General features: G+C 59.8%; 1 protein-coding gene across 1 annotated transcript; it reads left to right on the top strand.

Moving 5' to 3' along the window:
- Positions 1-14343: 14343 nt before the first annotated feature.
- On the top strand, positions 14344-16381 carry LOC124585868 (nucleolar protein dao-5-like; the record flags this gene model as incomplete). The annotated part of the gene is made up of 2 exons (XM_047131394.1): positions 14344-15482; positions 16008-16381. Coding segments are annotated over exons 1-2 (1513 nt in total), but the record flags the coding sequence as incomplete, so codon positions are not given.
- Between the last annotated feature and the right edge of the window lie 3133 nt (positions 16382-19514).

Here is a 19514-nt window from a genome sequence, read left to right as displayed (position 1 = left end):
AAAACATGTCCACTAACACCTACATACATCATTCAAGTACACAGACAATAGCATACACACAATGGGAGGGCACACGAACATGGACGGCACGGCACTGTCATACACTCTTCCTCAGAACCATATCAACAAACGTTACGTACATCCGGGAAAGCGAAAGCGAAAGCGAAAGCAAAAAAAGCAAAGGCAAAGCCCAATGCAGCCGTCAAAGGTAACGTTCACCACGGCAGACACTTGCAGCCGCGCCGCCGTTAAACGCATTTCAGTGCGGCTCCAATACGCCTCCGACACGGGAGCGTTCCGTTGCTCTACGAATGCGTTTCTCCCCTTTTTCCCTTCCTCTCTCTTTTGCCCCCCCTCCTTGCACTCGTGCCTCATTCCTCACGTTCTGCCCAGACATTCGACCGATCAAAGTCAACCTTTCGTTACCGTTCTCAGCGCGACGGTGTACAACAGTATGACGGGTGTGCCCACGACTTCGGTTCAGTTGCGTGACGCCGGTCTATCGCGCCGATCGACAGTTACTCAGGGGGCGACGGATCGGACCACGTCACCGACACACAAAACACTTTCAAACAAACAAATACATACCGGATGGACACAGACAAACACGTGTACAGACATTCGCCAAACAAACGACCGCCGCCGCCGCCGCCGCCGTCGTCGCGCTTACTGTACTGCACTGGACACGCGTGCATCTTGAATGACGACATCGGTGTGCGTGCGTCGTACGCAATCAGTCAGACACGGCTATCAAACATCAGAGTCGAATGGTACATCATCGTGCGTGTCGCCGTACACGTACAGTACAATACAACAACAATGCGTCTTAATGGCACGTTCATTTCAACGTCACTCACACACCTCCACGCTGCAGTTACGTCGCACCATTGTCAAACTCGGCGTACAGCAAAGGGAATAGTGGGCGGCAAAAAAAAAACAAACCAAACGAAAACATTTCACATTTCACCCTCGCCATGTATGATGTGCAAAAAAAAACAAACCCGCAAACGGCCGTCGTTACGGTGACACAAAAGTCGCCGATCGCACTGTCCCCCCTCGCAGACGGGTAACACACACACACACACACACACACACACACACACACACACACACACCAACAACACCAATGGGTCAAAAACCACGCCAACGAGGCGTGCCACCATTCCACGCCACGGCGACCAACCTCGTGGCCGTACCCCGCGCAACACGCTTTGACGCGCCCCCCCCACCCACAATCAAAATGCACACATACATCACAGCCGTCCACACAAACAACAACAACAACAACAACAACAACAATTCCGCCCTTCCCGCAAAAGGCAAGTTGGTGGCCCTGAAAAGGGCCGTTTTGCCGCTCTCGCAACGGAGGAGCCTTCTCCATCCTTCCTTCCATTCCAGAGCCACCTCCTTACTTGGAGCTCGTGTACTTGGTCACCGCCTTCGTGCCCTCGCTCACGGCGTGCTTGGCCAGCTCGCCAGGCAGCAACAGCCGCACAGCGGTCTGGATCTCGCGGGACGTGATGGTCGAGCGCTTGTTGTAGTGCGCCAGACGAGAAGCCTCGGCCGCAATGCGCTCGAAAATGTCGTTCACGAAGCTGTTCATGATGCTCATCGCCTTCGACGAGATGCCCGTGTCAGGGTGCACCTGCTTCAGCACCTTGTAGATGTAGATGGCATAGCTCTCCTTCCTCTTGCGCTTCTTCTTCTTGTCGCCCTTCGAAATGTTCTTCTGCGCCTTGCCAGCCTTCTTGGCGGCCTTCCCGCTAGTCTTGGGCGGCATCTCGAACCAACGTACGGCAGCAGCAACACCAGTAGCAAGCGCTCCGCTCTAGTCAGCGTCTCCCCACACAGTGGCACCCGCCGCCAGCCGCCGCCGCACCTTTACCAGCTCGCCCTGTTGCGGCCGCCGACCAATGGGGCGCGCGCGCAACCGGCCGCCGCACCCGAGCCCATAAAGCACCCCCACCCCGGCTGCGCCGGCACGCACTCCGCTGCTCGACTCGCTGCCGCTCGCACCGGTCGTTTTCGTTTCCGTTTCGTGTGCACCGTCGCTAGCCCATCGCCATGTCCGGACGCGGAAAGGGAGGCAAAGTCAAGGGCAAGTCAAAGTCCCGCTCAAGCAGGGCTGGGCTCCAGTTCCCGGTCGGCAGAATCCACCGCCTCCTGCGCAAGGGAAACTACGCAGAGCGCGTCGGCGCCGGGGCGCCCGTCTACCTCGCCGCCGTCATGGAGTACCTCGCGGCTGAGGTGCTCGAGCTGGCCGGAAACGCGGCCCGCGACAACAAGAAGACGCGCATCATCCCGCGCCACCTGCAGCTTGCCATCCGCAACGACGAGGAGCTCAACAAGCTCCTGTCGGGCGTCACCATCGCACAGGGTGGTGTCCTGCCCAACATCCAGGCCGTCCTGCTGCCAAAGAAGACCGAGAAGAAGGCCTAAAGGAGGCCAGGCAATCGCAGCGCCGCGTGCTCCCCTGCACGCAACGCGCTTTGCCGGCTCGGCCCACAACAATCGGCCCTTTTCAGGGCCACCACACAAACCTACGTCCAAAGCAAAATTTCAGTCGTCCTCGCCGCACCTTGTTTTGTTTTTTAACTTTGCACTGTCACAGCACAGCCGCCGCCGGCGCACGTCCGCCATCTTGTCGTCCACACAGCCCGTGTGGCCCAACACACACACATTTTGCACGGTCGCAGTCGCCTTCCAAACCGACAACGGCAGCAATAATGACCATTGTTAAAGGGAGGCGTGTCGACACACCGCCCTCCACTCCCGCGCGCAACGGCCGTCGACACGAACGAAACAGCTGATCCGGCCGCCTATGCCCACACGCCTTGCCTCGGAAACCCCAACGCCGCCGCAAACAAACACACAGAGCCAAACCACGCAAGCAAATAATCACCGCCTCTCGCACAACAACACACAGCCCGCCATCTCCGTCGCGATCGATACAAAGACACACAATAACAAACACACAAACGAAGCAGCTCCACACACAGCCAGCCACATGACACGTTTCCTTTCCTTCTCCCCTCCCAGTCACATCACGTCGCTCAAACGGAAAGAAAGAAAGAAAGAAACAAACAAACAAACACACGCAGCAACAACACAGACTCTTTCGCACTTTTCAACTTCCGAACAGTGTGGTGGCCCTGAAAAGGGCCGTTTTCTAGTCTCTCCCACCCACAAGCACGGCCGCGGGAAGGCCAGCGCCCGCTGCGACGCAGCCTAACCGCCGAAACCGTACAGGGTGCGCCCCTGCCTCTTCAGGGCGTACACCACGTCCATGGCCGTCACAGTCTTGCGCTTGGCGTGCTCAGTGTACGTCACCGCGTCGCGGATCACGTTCTCCAGGAACACCTTCAGCACCCCGCGGGTCTCCTCGTAGATCAGACCAGAGATGCGCTTCACGCCGCCCCTGCGAGCCAGGCGGCGGATGGCGGGCTTCGTGATGCCCTGGATGTTGTCGCGCAACACCTTGCGGTGCCGCTTGGCGCCACCCTTGCCGAGCCCCTTTCCTCCCTTGCCGCGGCCTGTCATCCTTCCTTCCTCGGGCAAAGCAAAACGTGCACAAACAGCAGCTGCAGCGGCTGGCGAGTCGGCTACGGTCTGCGCCCAGCGCGCCCGCCGCCCCCCTATATAGACTCTGGCCCGCCCTCCCCCCACCACGCGCAACCGAGGGCATATAAGCGCAGCACGGAGGCGCGCGGGCCCGTTGTCAAGGCAGCACCGGACGCCGCGCCGCACCTAACCTCCACGCACGCCGCTCCGCTACCGCTACCGCTACCGCCATGGCCCGCACAAAGCAAACGGCCCGCAAGTCCACCGGCGGAAAGGCGCCGCGCAAACAGCTCGCCACCAAGGCGGCGAGGAAGAGCGCGCCCGCCACCGGAGGCGTCAAGAAGCCCCACCGCTACAGGCCGGGCACCGTCGCCCTGCGAGAAATCAGGCGCTACCAGAAGAGCACAGAGCTGCTCATCCGCAAGCTGCCATTCCAGCGCCTAGTGCGCGAGATCGCCCAGGACTTCAAGACCGACCTGCGCTTCCAGAGCTCCGCAGTCATGGCCCTGCAGGAGGCCAGCGAGGCCTACCTCGTCGGCCTCTTCGAAGACACCAACCTGTGCGCAATCCACGCCAAGCGCGTCACCATCCTGCCCAAGGACATCCAGCTCGCGCGCCGCATCCGCGGCGAGCGCGCCTAAACCGCGCCGCGGCACCGCACCGCACAAACAAAAACGGCCCTTTTCAGGGCCACTAACATCTCTCCGTCGCGAGCAAACTTTGTCGGTCGCCTGCCTCTCGCCCCGCAACCCAAAAACAAAAACCACCACTTCCCGTCCGTCCGTCCGCCACACCCGCTCACTCTGCCTGCCTGCTACCAGCGCGCAACAATCACACATCATCCCTCCCCGGCGCTCAAAGCGCACAATACCCAACGGCCGACGTCACACCGCACGGGTGGCTGGCTGGCCGGCCGCCGCTTTCGTTTCGAAAACAAAAAAAAAAAAAACCCGCACTCCACTCCGACGGCCAACGGCCAGGCAGGCGCGCTCGCTCGCTCTACACGCCACCGAAATCCCCGCCGACTCCTTCCACATCTCAACGTGCCCCCCGTTGCAAAACATAACACACACACACACAAAGGAACAAAACAAAACAAAGACCAGACACGACTAGACAAGACAGACATCCGAGAAGAACGAACGCAGGCAAGCCAACCAACGTATTCAAACAAAACAACGTGACAGAAAACCAACCGTCGGCCGCCGCCACAAACACGGCGACAATCAACCACGACAACAACAACAACAACAACAACACCGCTTACCGCTACCGCCGCCCACACCCGCCACCGACCCCCGCAATCCAACCACCACGGCACGCAAACAGCATCCCCACGGGCATACAGAAACGCCAGACAGACACCCACACCAAACGCAACACGACAATCAAAACCTTCCCCGACGTGCTTTGATGGCCCTGAGAAGGGCCGTTTTGGGCCGCGCGTCTCTTGCGCGCCACTAGACGACGACGGGGGGTGGGGACGACGGAGTCAAGCGCCAAACCCTTCCTTTCCCATCTCTTTCTCCTCTACTCTACTCTACTTCTTCTTCTTGGGCGAAGCCTTCGCCTTAGACGGCGTCGTCGCCTTCTTCGGGCGCGGCGCCTTCGGCTTCTTCGTCGGAACCTTGGCGGCCTTCTTCGCCTTCGACGGCGACTTGGCCTTGGCCGGCTTGGCCGCAGCCGCCTTCTTCGCACCCGCGGGAGCGGCCGACGCCGCAGACGCCTTCTTGGCGGCGCCCGCCTTCCGACCGGTCGCCGCCTTCACGCCACCAGCCTTCTTTGCGCCGGCCGCACGGGCGCCCTTCTTCTCCTTGCTGGCCGGAGCGGCGCGCTTCTTCTTGGCACCGCCAGCACGAGCCTTGCCGCCCTCGGCCGCCCCCCCGCCGCCGGCGCCGGCAAGCTTGAACGAGCCGGACGCGCCCTTCCCCTTCGTCTGCACCAGCTCGCCCGCCACGACGGCCGACTTGAGGTACTTCTTGATAAACGGCGCCAGCTTCTCCGCGTCCAGCTTGTAGTGCGCGGCTATGTACTTCTTGATCGCCTGCAGCGACGACCCGCCGCGCTCCTTCAGACTCTTGATGGCGGCCGTCACCATCTCAGAGGTGCGCGGGTGCGCAGGCTTGGCGCGCGGCTTCTTCGCAGACGACGCAGACTTGGCCTTCTTCGTAGTGCCGGTGGCGGCGGGTGCCGCAGCAGTCTCGTTCGTAGCCGCCTGATCTGCCATTTCGACGACGCGCGTAACACACAGCGAGAGCGAGCGGGACGGCAGGCACGCAAGCACAGCACAGCAGCAGAGCAGAGAATCACAAGGCCCAGCCAGTGTCGCGGGCGGGCGCGGACGGCCGAGAGAGCGGCCGCCACTCTGCGCGCCGCCGCGCCGCGCCTCCCGCGCTTGCTACCGCCCAACGTCCGACAGCCTGTGCGGAGCAGCCCCAAACCTGCGCCACAACCGCCCGCGCCTTTCAAACCACCGAGGATGGGGCTACACACAGCCACACCACAGTCGCCAACCAGTCGCCACGGCAGCGCCGCAAACCACGGCCAAACTGCAGCTACCGCGCGCTACAGCCTGGGTCGGCCCGCCGAGAATCGCCGCCCCCGCCCAAATGCCGCCCCCACAGCCCCAGCCGACGACCCGCCACAATGGCCAAACCTTCGGCAAAACTCCCACACCGTCGCCGCGGCAGCCCGGCCAGCGCGGCCGGCGCCACAGCCACACAAGCCGAGGCGTGCGGCGATGACGGCCGTGCAAACGCGCCTCCGCCGCCCCATCGCCTTCCGTCGCCCTCCCGCCGTTTCCCGATCGGCCCGCAGCCGTCGGGCCACATCGCGCGCCGTCCTCCTCCTCTCGCCCGCCAACATTCACAGCCGTTTCTCAACAATTGCCCGCCGCAAACGGACGCCGCCTGCGCAACAGGCGCCGCCGCCCCTCGCCGCTTCCGACCCAACCCCTCGACCGAGGCAAACCGCAATCCGAATCTACAGACCAACCCAATCTGCCGTCAAGCACACACGACAGCCGACCTTACACGTTACGCGTTACACATTACGTTTACACGTCTACGTTAGGTTAGGTTAGGTTAGGTGGACGTGGGTTAGGTTAAGGGGACTTGGGTTAGGTTAAGCGTCAAACTTAGGTTAAGCATTCAAACACGTCAGGCGTCAGAGGTTAGGTTAGGTTAGGTTAGGTTAGGTTAGGTTACACGTTAGGTTAAGGGGTCAGTGCTAGGTTAAGAAGCGTCAAACGTAGGTTAAAAAAGCGTTCAAACGTGAGGCGTGAGCCGGACAGCTTACCTTACGTAGACGTTAGGGGCTCACAGGCTGAGCTCACCTCGCCACACCACACCACAGGTTAGGTTCGGTTCGGTTCGCTCGGCTCAGCGTAAAGCGCCGAGGTCAGGGTTACGTTCGTTCACCTTCGGGCGCCACACTTTCGGTTGAAAGGTCGCGACGGGACGACGTCGGCAGGCACGCCGCAAACGAACAAAAACGTACAGACGACGTCGAAAACCGCCGACAGACGGGGGAGCAGCACGACCACGACCAGATACCGAGCGCGAACGAGACACACGCGAACCACCCCCACCGGCCAAAGGGCACCACACAACAACCCAGAGCACCACGTGTCGACACCAGAGCAACCCGCCGCTCACGCGACATGGCTGGCACCGAAGGGCAACCGCCCGCAACTGCGCTTTCCGCGCCGGCCCGGATGCACGTCGTGCTACAACAACACCACTACCGTACACAGCCGCTGTTCACAACATCACTATCAATGGCGCGCCCGCGGCTCGCCGCCGTCGCAGTCGCAGCCCCAACGCCAGCACTTTTGCACCACCATTCACACGCACCGCAACACAGCTCGCCGACACAGCCGAACAAAACAAACACCACACAACAACAGCAACAACGCCGCCGCCTCTACTTGTGCCGGCGACCCACCCCGCCGATGGCGCACCTTTCGCCAGCCGGCAATCGACACACACGCACCCACCCACCGGGGCCCAGTGCAAAAAAAAAACACACAAAAACAAAAAAACAAAACAACACAAACGACACGGGAAGCGCACACCGCCACTTCGCGCGCACGCCACCAACCAGTCGTCGTCTCAAAATAACAAACACAAACAAAATAAACTAACAACTAGGGCAACACAAAACAAAAACGCCTCGCACGAACCGCCCACAAAAAGGACAAGCACACGCACAGCCTCTGCTGACGACCACGACGCAGCGGCACGCTGCTCCTGTCCCGCGCCCCGCGCCCCGCGCCACGCGCCCCGCGCCCCACTCGATTCACAACTCACGCGACACCGTCAACGACGGGCTCGCTTCCCGCAACCTACCACCTTTCCGCCACGACGCACAGCCCCAGCCCCACCCGACGACTGCACTTTCACCACCGCCTCCCCCTTCCCCCCCCAAAACACACACACACACACACACACACACACACACACACACACACACACACAGCCAGCCAAAAACGCACTCGCGACCCACACATGCACGTGCATCGGCACACGCCAACCAGTCAACGTCGACAACCACACGCAAGGCTCGAAACGAAAACGAAACCGGCGTCCTTCCACGTTGCCATCAAGCTACGCGACACAAGACACAAGGAACCAACACAACAGCCGGCCCCACTAATTCCCACTCTCACGCCGCAAAAAGCACACCGAAACCGCCAAACACGCACGCACATTCCCCTTCGCACTGACACCACCGACCGGCTCGCTACCACACACCTCTCGGCAGCCGTTTCACGCCAATTCGCCACACCGCCCACACAGTCGACAAGCGCCCGCCCTGTACGGCACACGCAACGACGCAGCGCAGCAAAGGGCGCCCGCAACACATACCTCTCCGCCGCCCGACGCGCCAACCGCCACACCACACCGCCAGCCACTCGCAAATTGTGCACTGCCACCAGCCACACGTCCAACACGCCGCGCCGCCTCCGGCCACCCGCCAGGGGGCGCTCACGTCCGCGACAACAGCGCGGCCCGCCGGGCCGGGCCGAACCGAACCGAGCCGCCGCTGCTCTGCACTCGGCACGGCCACACCCTGCTGCAGACCGGGCTCGTCCCTCTGTACGCGTCTGCCTGCGCATCAACACAACACGACCTCTTTTTTTTTTTCTCTCTCTACCGCCATCCCTTCTTCTCGCGTTTTACTCGTTGTTGCAGCAGCGGCGCACACCTACACATCCACAGCCCCAGCCGAGCCGGCCTCACCTCAGGGCCCGCCGCCAGCGTCTCCTCCTCGGGCACAGGTGCGGTGCTGTGGCCGCCCATCCAACCGCATTGCTGGCCGTCCAGCCACCAGGCGTTCCCACTGCCGCGAGCCACGCCGCGCACCGACCCTGCTGCAGAAAACGAAGCATAGCCAGAGACCGACCGATACACAAAGCAAGCCGTCGCCTCGCCTCTTGTCCTTCCTGCCTTCCTTCCGCCCCCGCCCCCGCCCTTCTCACACCACCGCCTCTCCACTTTCGCCCCCCCCTCCTTTTTTTTTTGTTTTCTTCTTCTTTCTTTCTTTCTTTCTTTCTTTCTTTCTTTCTTTGGCCCTCTCTCCTTCCCGCCATGGCGGTTACGGCACCGCCTGCAGCGGCAGATTTTTTGCGCCCACACGCCTACTCCTACCACCATTAACCTTGCCTTGCCCTGCCCTGCCCTGCCCTGCCCTGCCCTGCCCTGCCCATCAACGTCGCAGTCGAACCGACGCTTGCCAACACACTGCCCACGTTCCTTTCTCTTTTCGGCCTACGCCCATTACGCGCCGCCGCCACAGCACCTTCCCTTCCCACAACACACCGACGTCATCACACGCACCCAAAACAGGGGCCACGACCGTGTTCCTCGCCCACTCCCATCCCGCACGGTACGCACATTCCCAACTACTACCGCGCACCCTCCCTTTCCAATCTGTGTGTCTCTGTGTCTGTGTCCTGTCCGCGCGTGACGCCTCTCAACATCCGCCGTCCCCCGTCCCGTTTTCGCCCCCATGCCGTCGTCGCGCCGCCTCCGCCCCTGTCCGCCCCGCACCACACCATACACCGCTGCTTGTCCCGGCCGTTGCCACCAAAGGCGCCGACCGCAAACGCGCCACGCCGCAGCCCCCGTGCGTCTCGCGCTCGCTTGCATCTCCGTGCCGACGCTGCCTCTCTTCCCGCTCGCACTCGACCTCGACAACACAGTCTTTGGCTCCGCCACTGCGTGTTCCGGTGGTACGCACGCTGCAACACGTATGTATTCATTACCAGAGCGATGGCGAGGCATGACAGCATCTCTGTCTGACCAGAGAGTTCTTTATCGCTGCTAGTCGGCGCTTGGACCGCGCCAGACGACAGTAGTGGCACGCACCGGGTCGCCAGGAACAGTTGTTATATATATATTGTAGCGCGAGTCGGGAGAGGTAGTAGTCGGTCGACAGTAGTAGCGGGTGGACGGTTGTACTGAGCGGGCGTCGGCGGCGTGCTCTGCTCGTCTCGCGACTCTGGTCACGGTTCGGGACGATGTATAGTCTATTGTGTTATAATCAAAAGGTGGTGTGACGCTGCATTGCGCAAATCTGATAACGTATGTTCATTGTACTTATTTTGTTCAACAACAAAAGCCCCACTATTACTTTTTTTCTAAAGTAACTTTTGTCTCTTAACGAAAAACATTCACTTTTTAAAGACTACTTCCTATGGCATTTCCCTCCAAGGAGTGCAATTAATTACCAGCCAGCACTCATTCATTGCACACAGCTGTGTAAGCGGTATCTACAATTGAGGAGCGGATATAAATGCAATTTTTTGTTTTTTTTTTTTTTGTTTTTTTTTTTTTTTTTTTTTTTTTGTGTGTGTGTGTGTGTTGTAACCTCCCAGCAAAATTTAAAATAATGGACAATGTTATTTACGGATGCTAATGGACATTGCGCTAATTGTAACCTCGCCCACAATGAGAGGTATTGAAAATGGCAACAAAAATGTGAAATTCGCAATCTGACTCAAATATAAAGTCTTCACACAACATTTAAAAACGTCCGTTCAGTGACAAGAAACTTCAATTAAACCGAAATATCGGTCTTTGGCCCTGTGCAAAACAATCAGACTTAAAGTCTTACCTCCGAATAAATGGATGTCACATTTCTGCTCTGGTTGTTGCGCAGCGCTTGGAGGAACTGCATTGCAAATAATAATATTCTCTTTTTTTGTGATTTTAGTGACATTTTTCTTCAAAGAAGTGGAATGAAATGTGAAGTGCAACGAACTCTTTAGTTCAATAAAAAATTAAATGTTTGAAAAATGCTTTTGAAATAAAAATTATTATTGGGGAACTTGTTGGAGAATAATTACAATTTTTCATTATCTAATGATTATATTAATTAACAGTATACCTTATTCACCATCTTGACCAGTGTTGCCGACCGCCTACATCACACAACCGCACTCGGCTGCTACTACTGACCGACCGCTCTGCATGACGACTATTAGCGTACTGCACGCGACGACTACTGACAGAGTACAGCCCTCAACTACACAGAGCTACGGACTCGCAACAACTACTGACTGACTGACTGACTGACTGGGAACCGCTCGCAACACTCGCGCAGTCCAGCGCAAACTCTCTGGTCACAGATGCTACAATGTCTCGCCATCGCTACTATGTTACATACGTGTTTCAGTGTCTTTTTCATTGGGGTAACGATCTTTGGCTCTTTTTATTCTGAATACAGGGCCAAAGGTCAACGCTGCTGCCCTTATACAATTTATCAGGTTTCATTATGTCTGTTGCAATGTTACATACGGTTCACTCTTTCATTAATATTATCGTTGGGTTTGTTTTGTAGGGACGTTAACATTCTGGCACATTTTTATTATCATCATCGGACTCTCTGCTATTTGTGCAGGGAGGTCATACCTGGGTCCATTTCCATTTCCATTTACATTTTAATATTGATAGACTTTTTGTTTTCTTGTTGTTTTTCCTTCTTTTTTGTTGTTGTTTTTTTTTTGTTTTGTTTTTCCCGCTCTCACCACCACCGCCGCATCACGCCTTCCGTTTTCTTGGTTTCTTTTCTGTTCTTCAACTGCTTCAACATCACCGCGCCCCATTTCCACACCACAGCCATCAGCCTCCAAGACGGGCGGGCGCAGTGTGCCATTTCCGGCGCACAAGCACACCCGTACGGTACTCTCCTCGCCCCCACGCCACCAACAACACAGCGACCACGCGGCTTTCAGGCACGGCACGGCACCGGCGAAATGCGCCGCCCCCGCCCCTCCGCGCATCCGTCCGTCTCGCCACGTTCACTGACAGCCGCGTCTGCGGCTACACCACGACAACCACAACACAACACCGCTCCCCTCCCTGGCAACTCACATTGTTTTTCTCCTCCTCTTTTGCACAAACCACAACGCCGAGCACAGGCGCAAGCCACCCACACCGCGCCCCTCCCCGTCCCGTCTTTGGCCGCCGCTCCTCGTTTCCTCGTTTGCCCCCTCCCATCTCCCGAAATGCCATGCCAGCAGCGTTACGCATGCCCCTCCCCTGTCCACACAACACTACCGCCTAACGAACAGCCTTCCGGGCCACATGCAGGGCACGCCCACCTCCAAACACTGCCAATTCACGGACGCACGCACACACACACACACACTCACTTTCTCGACACCTTTCTGTACGGAGGGTGCGTCATCTCGACCGTGACAGAGTGACGGCAACTATCGACGATCCATTTCCCCCCACTGGTAAAACATGTCCACTAACACCTACATACATCATTCAAGTACACAGACAATAGCATACACACAATGGGAGGGCACACGAACATGGACGGCACGGCACTGTCATACACTCTTCCTCAGAACCATATCAACAAACGTTACGTACATCCGGGAAAGCGAAAGCGAAAGCAAAAAAAGCAAAGGCAAAGCCCAATGCAGCCGTCAAAGGTAACGTTCACCACGGCAGACACTTGCAGCCGCGCCGCCGTTAAACGCATTTCAGTGCGGCTCCAATACGCCTCCGACACGGGAGCGTTCCGTTGCTCTACGAATGCGTTTCTCCCCTTTTTCCCTTCCTCTCTCTTTTGCCCCCCCTCCTTGCACTCGTGCCTCATTCCTCACGTTCTGCCCAGACATTCGACCGATCAAAGTCAACCTTTCGTTACCGTTCTCAGCGCGACGGTGTACAACAGTATGACGGGTGTGCCCACGACTTCGGTTCAGTTGCGTGACGCCGGTCTATCGCGCCGATCGACAGTTACTCAGGGGGCGACGGATCGGACCACGTCACCGACACACAAAACACTTTCAAACAAACAAATACATACCGGATGGACACAGACAAACACGTGTACAGACATTCGCCAAACAAACGACCGCCGCCGCCGCCGCCGCCGTCGTCGCGCTTACTGTACTGCACTGGACACGCGTGCATCTTGAATGACGACATCGGTGTGCGTGCGTCGTACGCAATCAGTCAGACACGGCTATCAAACATCAGAGTCGAATGGTACATCATCGTGCGTGTCGCCGTACACGTACAGTACAATACAACAACAATGCGTCTTAATGGCACGTTCATTTCAACGTCACTCACACACCTCCACGCTGCAGTTACGTCGCACCATTGTCAAACTCGGCGTACAGCAAAGGGAATAGTGGGCGGCAAAAAAAAAACAAACCAAACGAAAACATTTCACATTTCACCCTCGCCATGTATGATGTGCAAAAAAAAACAAACCCGCAAACGGCCGTCGTTACGGTGACACAAAAGTCGCCGATCGCACTGTCCCCCCTCGCAGACGGGTAACACACACACACACACACACACACACACACACACACACACACACACACACCAACAACACCAATGGGTCAAAAACCACGCCAACGAGGCGTGCCACCATTCCACGCCACGGCGACCAACCTCGTGGCCGTACCCCGCGCAACACGCTTTGACGCGCCCCCCCCACCCACAATCAAAATGCACACATACATCACAGCCGTCCACACAAACAACAACAACAACAACAACAACAACAACAATTCCGCCCTTCCCGCAAAAGGCAAGTTGGTGGCCCTGAAAAGGGCCGTTTTGCCGCTCTCGCAACGGAGGAGCCTTCTCCATCCTTCCTTCCATTCCAGAGCCACCTCCTTACTTGGAGCTCGTGTACTTGGTCACCGCCTTCGTGCCCTCGCTCACGGCGTGCTTGGCCAGCTCGCCAGGCAGCAACAGCCGCACAGCGGTCTGGATCTCGCGGGACGTGATGGTCGAGCGCTTGTTGTAGTGCGCCAGGCGAGAAGCCTCGGCCGCAATGCGCTCGAAAATGTCGTTCACGAAGCTGTTCATGATGCTCATCGCCTTCGACGAGATGCCCGTGTCAGGGTGCACCTGCTTCAGCACCTTGTAGATGTAGATGGCATAGCTCTCCTTCCTCTTGCGCTTCTTCTTCTTGTCGCCCTTCGAAATGTTCTTCTGCGCCTTGCCAGCCTTCTTGGCGGCCTTCCCGCTAGTCTTGGGCGGCATCTCGAACCAACGTACGGCAGCAGCAACACCAGTAGCAAGCGCTCCGCTCTAGTCAGCGTCTCCCCACACAGTGGCACCCGCCGCCAGCCGCCGCCGCACCTTTACCAGCTCGCCCTGTTGCGGCCGCCGACCAATGGGGCGCGCGCGCAACCGGCCGCCGCACCCGAGCCCATAAAGCACCCCCACCCCGGCTGCGCCGGCACGCGACGCGACGCACGCACGCACGCACGCGACGCACGCATTGCGGTTCGAGATGTCGATGAGAGAGGATGCTTTACTTGCGAAGGGTGTGGGGGATCGCCGTCCGTCGGGGCCAGCTCAGGCGACTGAGTTGATCCCGATGGCGGCCCCATCCGGCCCCCCACTTATGACGAACCGGCTTTCGACAACTGACGCTGATGGGTTTGACTCATCGGATTTTGACGCGCACCCTCGCGATCGAGTGTTCATTCTCATGAACAAACTCGCCCACGGGGGCCCCTACCCTGGTCGAGAGGACGACGAGGCGGCTATTCTCGCCTTCTGCAACATTCAGAAGGCTGCCGCTCTACCGCACACGAGGCAGCATGTGTCGGGTGTGCCACCGAGAGCCCCGCCGGTCGCATCGCACGATTTTGCGGTCCCGGCGGTGGCGGCCTCGGCGGGAGTTGCGCCGCTGGCCTCGACCACTGAAGAGGTCGATGTGCCCCCGGTTGCCCCCCTGGCCCCGGAGACACGAGAAGAGCCCGTGGCTGCGCTAGCTGCAGCTACCGAGATGGAGGACATGGACCTGCCCGACGCAAATCTGGCTGAGGCGATTGCCGAGTCGGAGCGCCGTGACACCGACCTTGACGCTCCCCGCGCGCCCAGAAAGCGCCGGGCTGTGACGCATGACGACTCTGACACTCCCTCTCAGACATCTGAAGGAGCGAGGCCGCGGAAGAAGGCCACCAGGGCCTCCCGCACCTCCACCACCGAGTCTGGGCTGACTCTCGCGGGCTCCTCCCGGAGCACCGCCGCGCAGAAATCGACGAAGACCACGCGGCGGCCCACTCGTTCACCTGCTGCTTCCCGACAGCCGGACGAGGATGGTTTTGTCGCCCCGCCCCGGCGGCACACTGCCAGGGCCGCTGCGCTGCAGCTACCGACCCCGCTGCCGACCGCCAACACGTTTGCGGGCGTCAGCGACGATGCGATGGAGGATGGCGCCGCGCCTCCGGCGCCGGCCCAAAAGAAGCCGCCGCCTATAGTCATCCAGTGGGCTGGCGAATACAAGGAGTTCCAGCAAAAACTGGACAGGGTGGCCACGTCCGCCACTGTCAAGAACGCTGGCCGTGACCTTTACAAGGTCACAGTGTCGACCAACGAGGAGTACCGCGCGGTGATGGACGCCATCTGCAAAGATGGCCTCCCGTGCTACACGCACCCCTCTGAGCCGCTCAAACTTCTGAAGGTGGTATTCCGCCACCTTCCCCTCAAGTTTGGTGCGGACTACCTTCGCGAGGAGCTCGAGGACCTAGGCTTCGGCGTCCGGTCCACCGGACTAATGAAGTCTCCACGTACGCATCGCGACATGCCACTGTACCAGGTTGTCCTCGTTGACAACCTGGAAAATCGGAAGATATTCCAGGTGCAGCGGGTCGGCCGCGTCAAGGTCGCAGTGGAACCTCTCCGGGCCAAAGGCAAGAGGGCCCAGTGCTTTTCCTGCCAAAGGCTCGACCATGTCTCCCGCTACTGCTCCATGTCGCCCCGCTGCGTTAAGTGCGCGGGCGGGCACGAGAGCAAGTCTTGCGGGCTTGCCAGGGAAGACAAACCGACGTGCTGCAATTGCGGCGGCACGCACGTTGCCAGCTATCGAGGCTGCTCGGCCTTCAAACGGGGCCGAAATCAACCGAGGGGAGGGACCGCTCCTTCTCGTAAGGTGCACCCGTCCACCAGCTTTGCTGCCGCCACCAAGCGAGGACCAGCTTCCGCCACCCGAAGTTCGGCGCAGGTGGAGCGTGAGACGCGGCCACCGACCGCGCCGTCCACGGCTTCGCCCGTGGGGGTGGCAGCCCCCGCGCCCACGCAGGGCGCGCGGGCTGCCGCCCCGCGCAGGCGTCGCCGGCGTGCGGGCCGGGCCACCCCTGCCGCTGCACGACGGACTGTCGAAGACACTCTGCCGCCGCAGAAGACGACGCCTCGTGCTGCGCCGCGACCGGCTGCCGATGCTCCGCGGCAGTCGCCTAGTACGGAGCGGCCGCCCCAGTGGCGGAGGCCGCCCCAGCGGCCCCCACCGCCCCCATGGCCACCGACGCAGCTGAGCTCCGATCGCTCTTGCGGTCGTTGAGCCAGCTGCTCGAGCAGCTCCCGGTGCTCGTCACCGCGGTCACGTCGGCCCTTCAGGCCGGCGTTGCAACTCCGCCGTGCCATGGATAATCGCCATATCCATGGCCTCACCGTTTGCGCCTTCAACGCAAACAGCTTGGTCCCCCAACAAGGGGAATTCAGGGAGTTCTTGCGCGACGAGGCAATTGACATCTGCCTCGTGTGCGAGACCTTCCTGAAGCCGGGAATACACGTGAGGGTGGCCAACTATCGGTGCTACCGCACCGACAGGCTGACCCACGGCGGAGGGACGGCCATCTACATCAAGGCGTCCCTCAAACATCACGAAGTCCAGCTTCCGCCCCTCGCTGCAATGGAGGCCACTGGGGTGGCTGTCACCACGACGGCAGGGGTCATCACCTTCGTTGCGGCCTACAGGCCGCCGAGGGGACTGCTTCAGGAGGCTGACGTCGACGCCCTGCTGGCACTGCGCGGGAAAGTCTTCATTGCGGGTGACTTGAACGCCAAGCACCCTCAGTGGAACTCCCGCATCACTAACGCCAGCGGCCGCCGCCTCCTTCGCGTCACGCAACGGCATGGTGCGATAGTACTGGGGCCTTATGAGCACACCGTCTTCCCCCATCGCGGCCAGTCTGACGTGCTCGACATCGCCGTGCTCAAAGGTGTTGGGCACTTCACGTCCGCCACCGTTAGATGTGCCATGTCGTCCGATCACCTCCCGGTGGTCTTCGACATGGACGTCATCGGTGCATCTATGCCGTCCGACCGACACAACTTCCGAGGCATAGACGAGGCGCGCTTTCGTGTCGAGGTCCTCGACCGCCTCGAGGGCGCGCCCGATCCCGCTGTGCAAGGGGCTGACGAAGCGTTGGCCTTCTTCACGCGGCACACACTGGCTGCAGCGGAGGCGGCCACCCCCAGGCGGCCAGGACGGCCGCGAGAGATGTCGCGCCAACTCCCGCCACACATCCTCGAGGCGATCACAAACAAGAATCGCCTCTTTCGGGAGTGGCAGCTCACACGGCTGCCTGACACGAAGCGCCGCCTCAACAGGGCGCGGCGCGAGATTCGGGCCGCCATCGACGACCATCGTCATCGGGACTGGGCGGGTCTTGTGGCCACTCTTACAACGACGGACGGCAGCGCTTGGCGGACCGCTAAGCGTTTCCTTCGTCGTCGTCAGCGAGTCCCACCTCTCCATGTGGGTGCGGACGTTGTCTGCGAACCAGATGCGAAAGCAGGCATCCTCGCGGACACGTTCGCAGAAAACTTTCAACCTGCTGATGGCGTGGTCGATCCCGATCACGTCCGTCTGGTGGCAGAGCGCCTGCCGGTTTTTCTCGCTGCGCGACAGGAAGACGACGTGATCGAGCAAATCACAGCCGAGGAAGTGGACCTGCAGCTCCGTCGTCTCAACCCGAAGAAGGCGGGTGGCACGGATGGTGTCACCAACTGCCTGTTGCGGATGCTTCCGCCGGAGGTACACCAATCTCTGGCGGACATCTTTAACAGTATCCTCCGCTCTGGGACCTTCCCTTCCGCGTGGAAACACGCGGAAGTGGTTGCCATCCCCAAGAGCGGCAAGGATCCACGTCAGGCCGCGAACTACCGGCCGATCAGTCTGCTCCCGTCCCTCTCAAAAGTGTTTGAGAGGTTGTACGCGGAGCGGCTGCTGCGCCACGTGACGGAACAGCAACTCATTCCCGAGGAGCAGTTTGGTTTCCGGTGCGGCCACTCTACCACGCAGCAGTTGCTGCGTCTCGTGGAGCAGGCGATGCGAGCGCTGGAGACGCGGGAGTACCTAGGGGCGGTGCTTCTCGACGTCTCCAAGGCCTTCGACTGCGTGTGGCACGACGGCCTCGTGTACAAACTTTTTGCGCACGGGGTACCGACGTCGCACGTAGTCCTGCTGCGCTCGTATCTCTCGGGACGCACTTTCCACGTCCGAGCAGATGGAGGCACTTCCACCGACCGGCAGATTCGAGCGGGGGTGCCGCAGGGGTCGGTCCTCGGCCCCCTGCTGTACTCCCTGTACACCGCCGACGCCCCGCGGGTGGCACGCGTGGAGTTGGCACTTTATGCCGACGACACGGCGTTGTTCACCCGCAGCATGAATGCGGCCGAGATGCGCCGTCGCCTCCAGCTCGGATGTGACGTCCTGGGCGCCTGGTCCACGAAATGGCGCTTGAAGTTCAACGCTGCGAAGAGTCAGGCTGTCATCTTCAGCAGAAAGAGGCTGCCACCGGACCTACCGCCGGTCACGATCATGGGGGGCCCCATCCCCTGGTCGCGGACCGGCAACTACCTCGGGGTGACGTTGGACAGACACCTGACGTGGCTGCCACACATCCGTGACGTCCGAGGGCGGGCAGTGGGGCGCCTTCGTGCGCTTTACCCACTGCTCAACCCGTCATCGACTCTCCCTCCACGCCATGGCCTCACCATGTACCTGTCCCTTGTTCGGCCGGTACTGGAATACGCGGCTGTGGTGTGGGGTAACGCGGCCGCGACGCACATTGCGACGCTCCAACGACTGCAAAACAGGGCGCTGCGACTAGCGCTCCACAAGCCACTTCGCTATCCGACGAGGCTGCTCCATGAAGAAGCTGGGATCCCCTTCCTCCGGGATCGCTTCCGGCAAATCGCCCGGCAGTTCTACAGCAATGCAGAACGGTCTGGCAGCCGCTTGATTCGTGGTCTGGGCCGCCAGGTCCACCACAGGCCAACGACTCGTTGGCCAGATCTACTGCGAGAGTAATTATCTCTCGCCGCCCGATGTCGAAACAGAGGGCGTCACAATGAACGACGCCCAGTGAGGACAGCTCACCCTGTTAGGTCCACTGCACCCACTAACGAGGTCCCCGCAGGAACAGCAGCTCCGCTGCTTAGACTGCCTTTACACCTGGCTTATGTAGCCAGAGTTTTAATGCGAGTGCGAGAGAGTGCGCCGGCACGCACTCCGCTGCTCGACTCGCTGCCGCTCGCACCGGTCGTTTTCGTTTCCGTTTCGTGTGCACCGTCGCTAGCCCATCGCCATGTCCGGACGCGGAAAGGGAGGCAAAGTCAAGGGCAAGTCAAAGTCCCGCTCAAGCAGGGCTGGGCTCCAGTTCCCGGTCG

The sequence above is a fragment of the Schistocerca americana genome, unplaced genomic scaffold (genome assembly GCF_021461395.2).
Source record: "Schistocerca americana isolate TAMUIC-IGC-003095 unplaced genomic scaffold, iqSchAmer2.1 HiC_scaffold_509, whole genome shotgun sequence".
NCBI lineage: Eukaryota > Metazoa > Arthropoda > Insecta > Orthoptera > Acrididae > Schistocerca > Schistocerca americana.
This window is presented reverse-complemented; position numbering and strand designations above follow the sequence as displayed.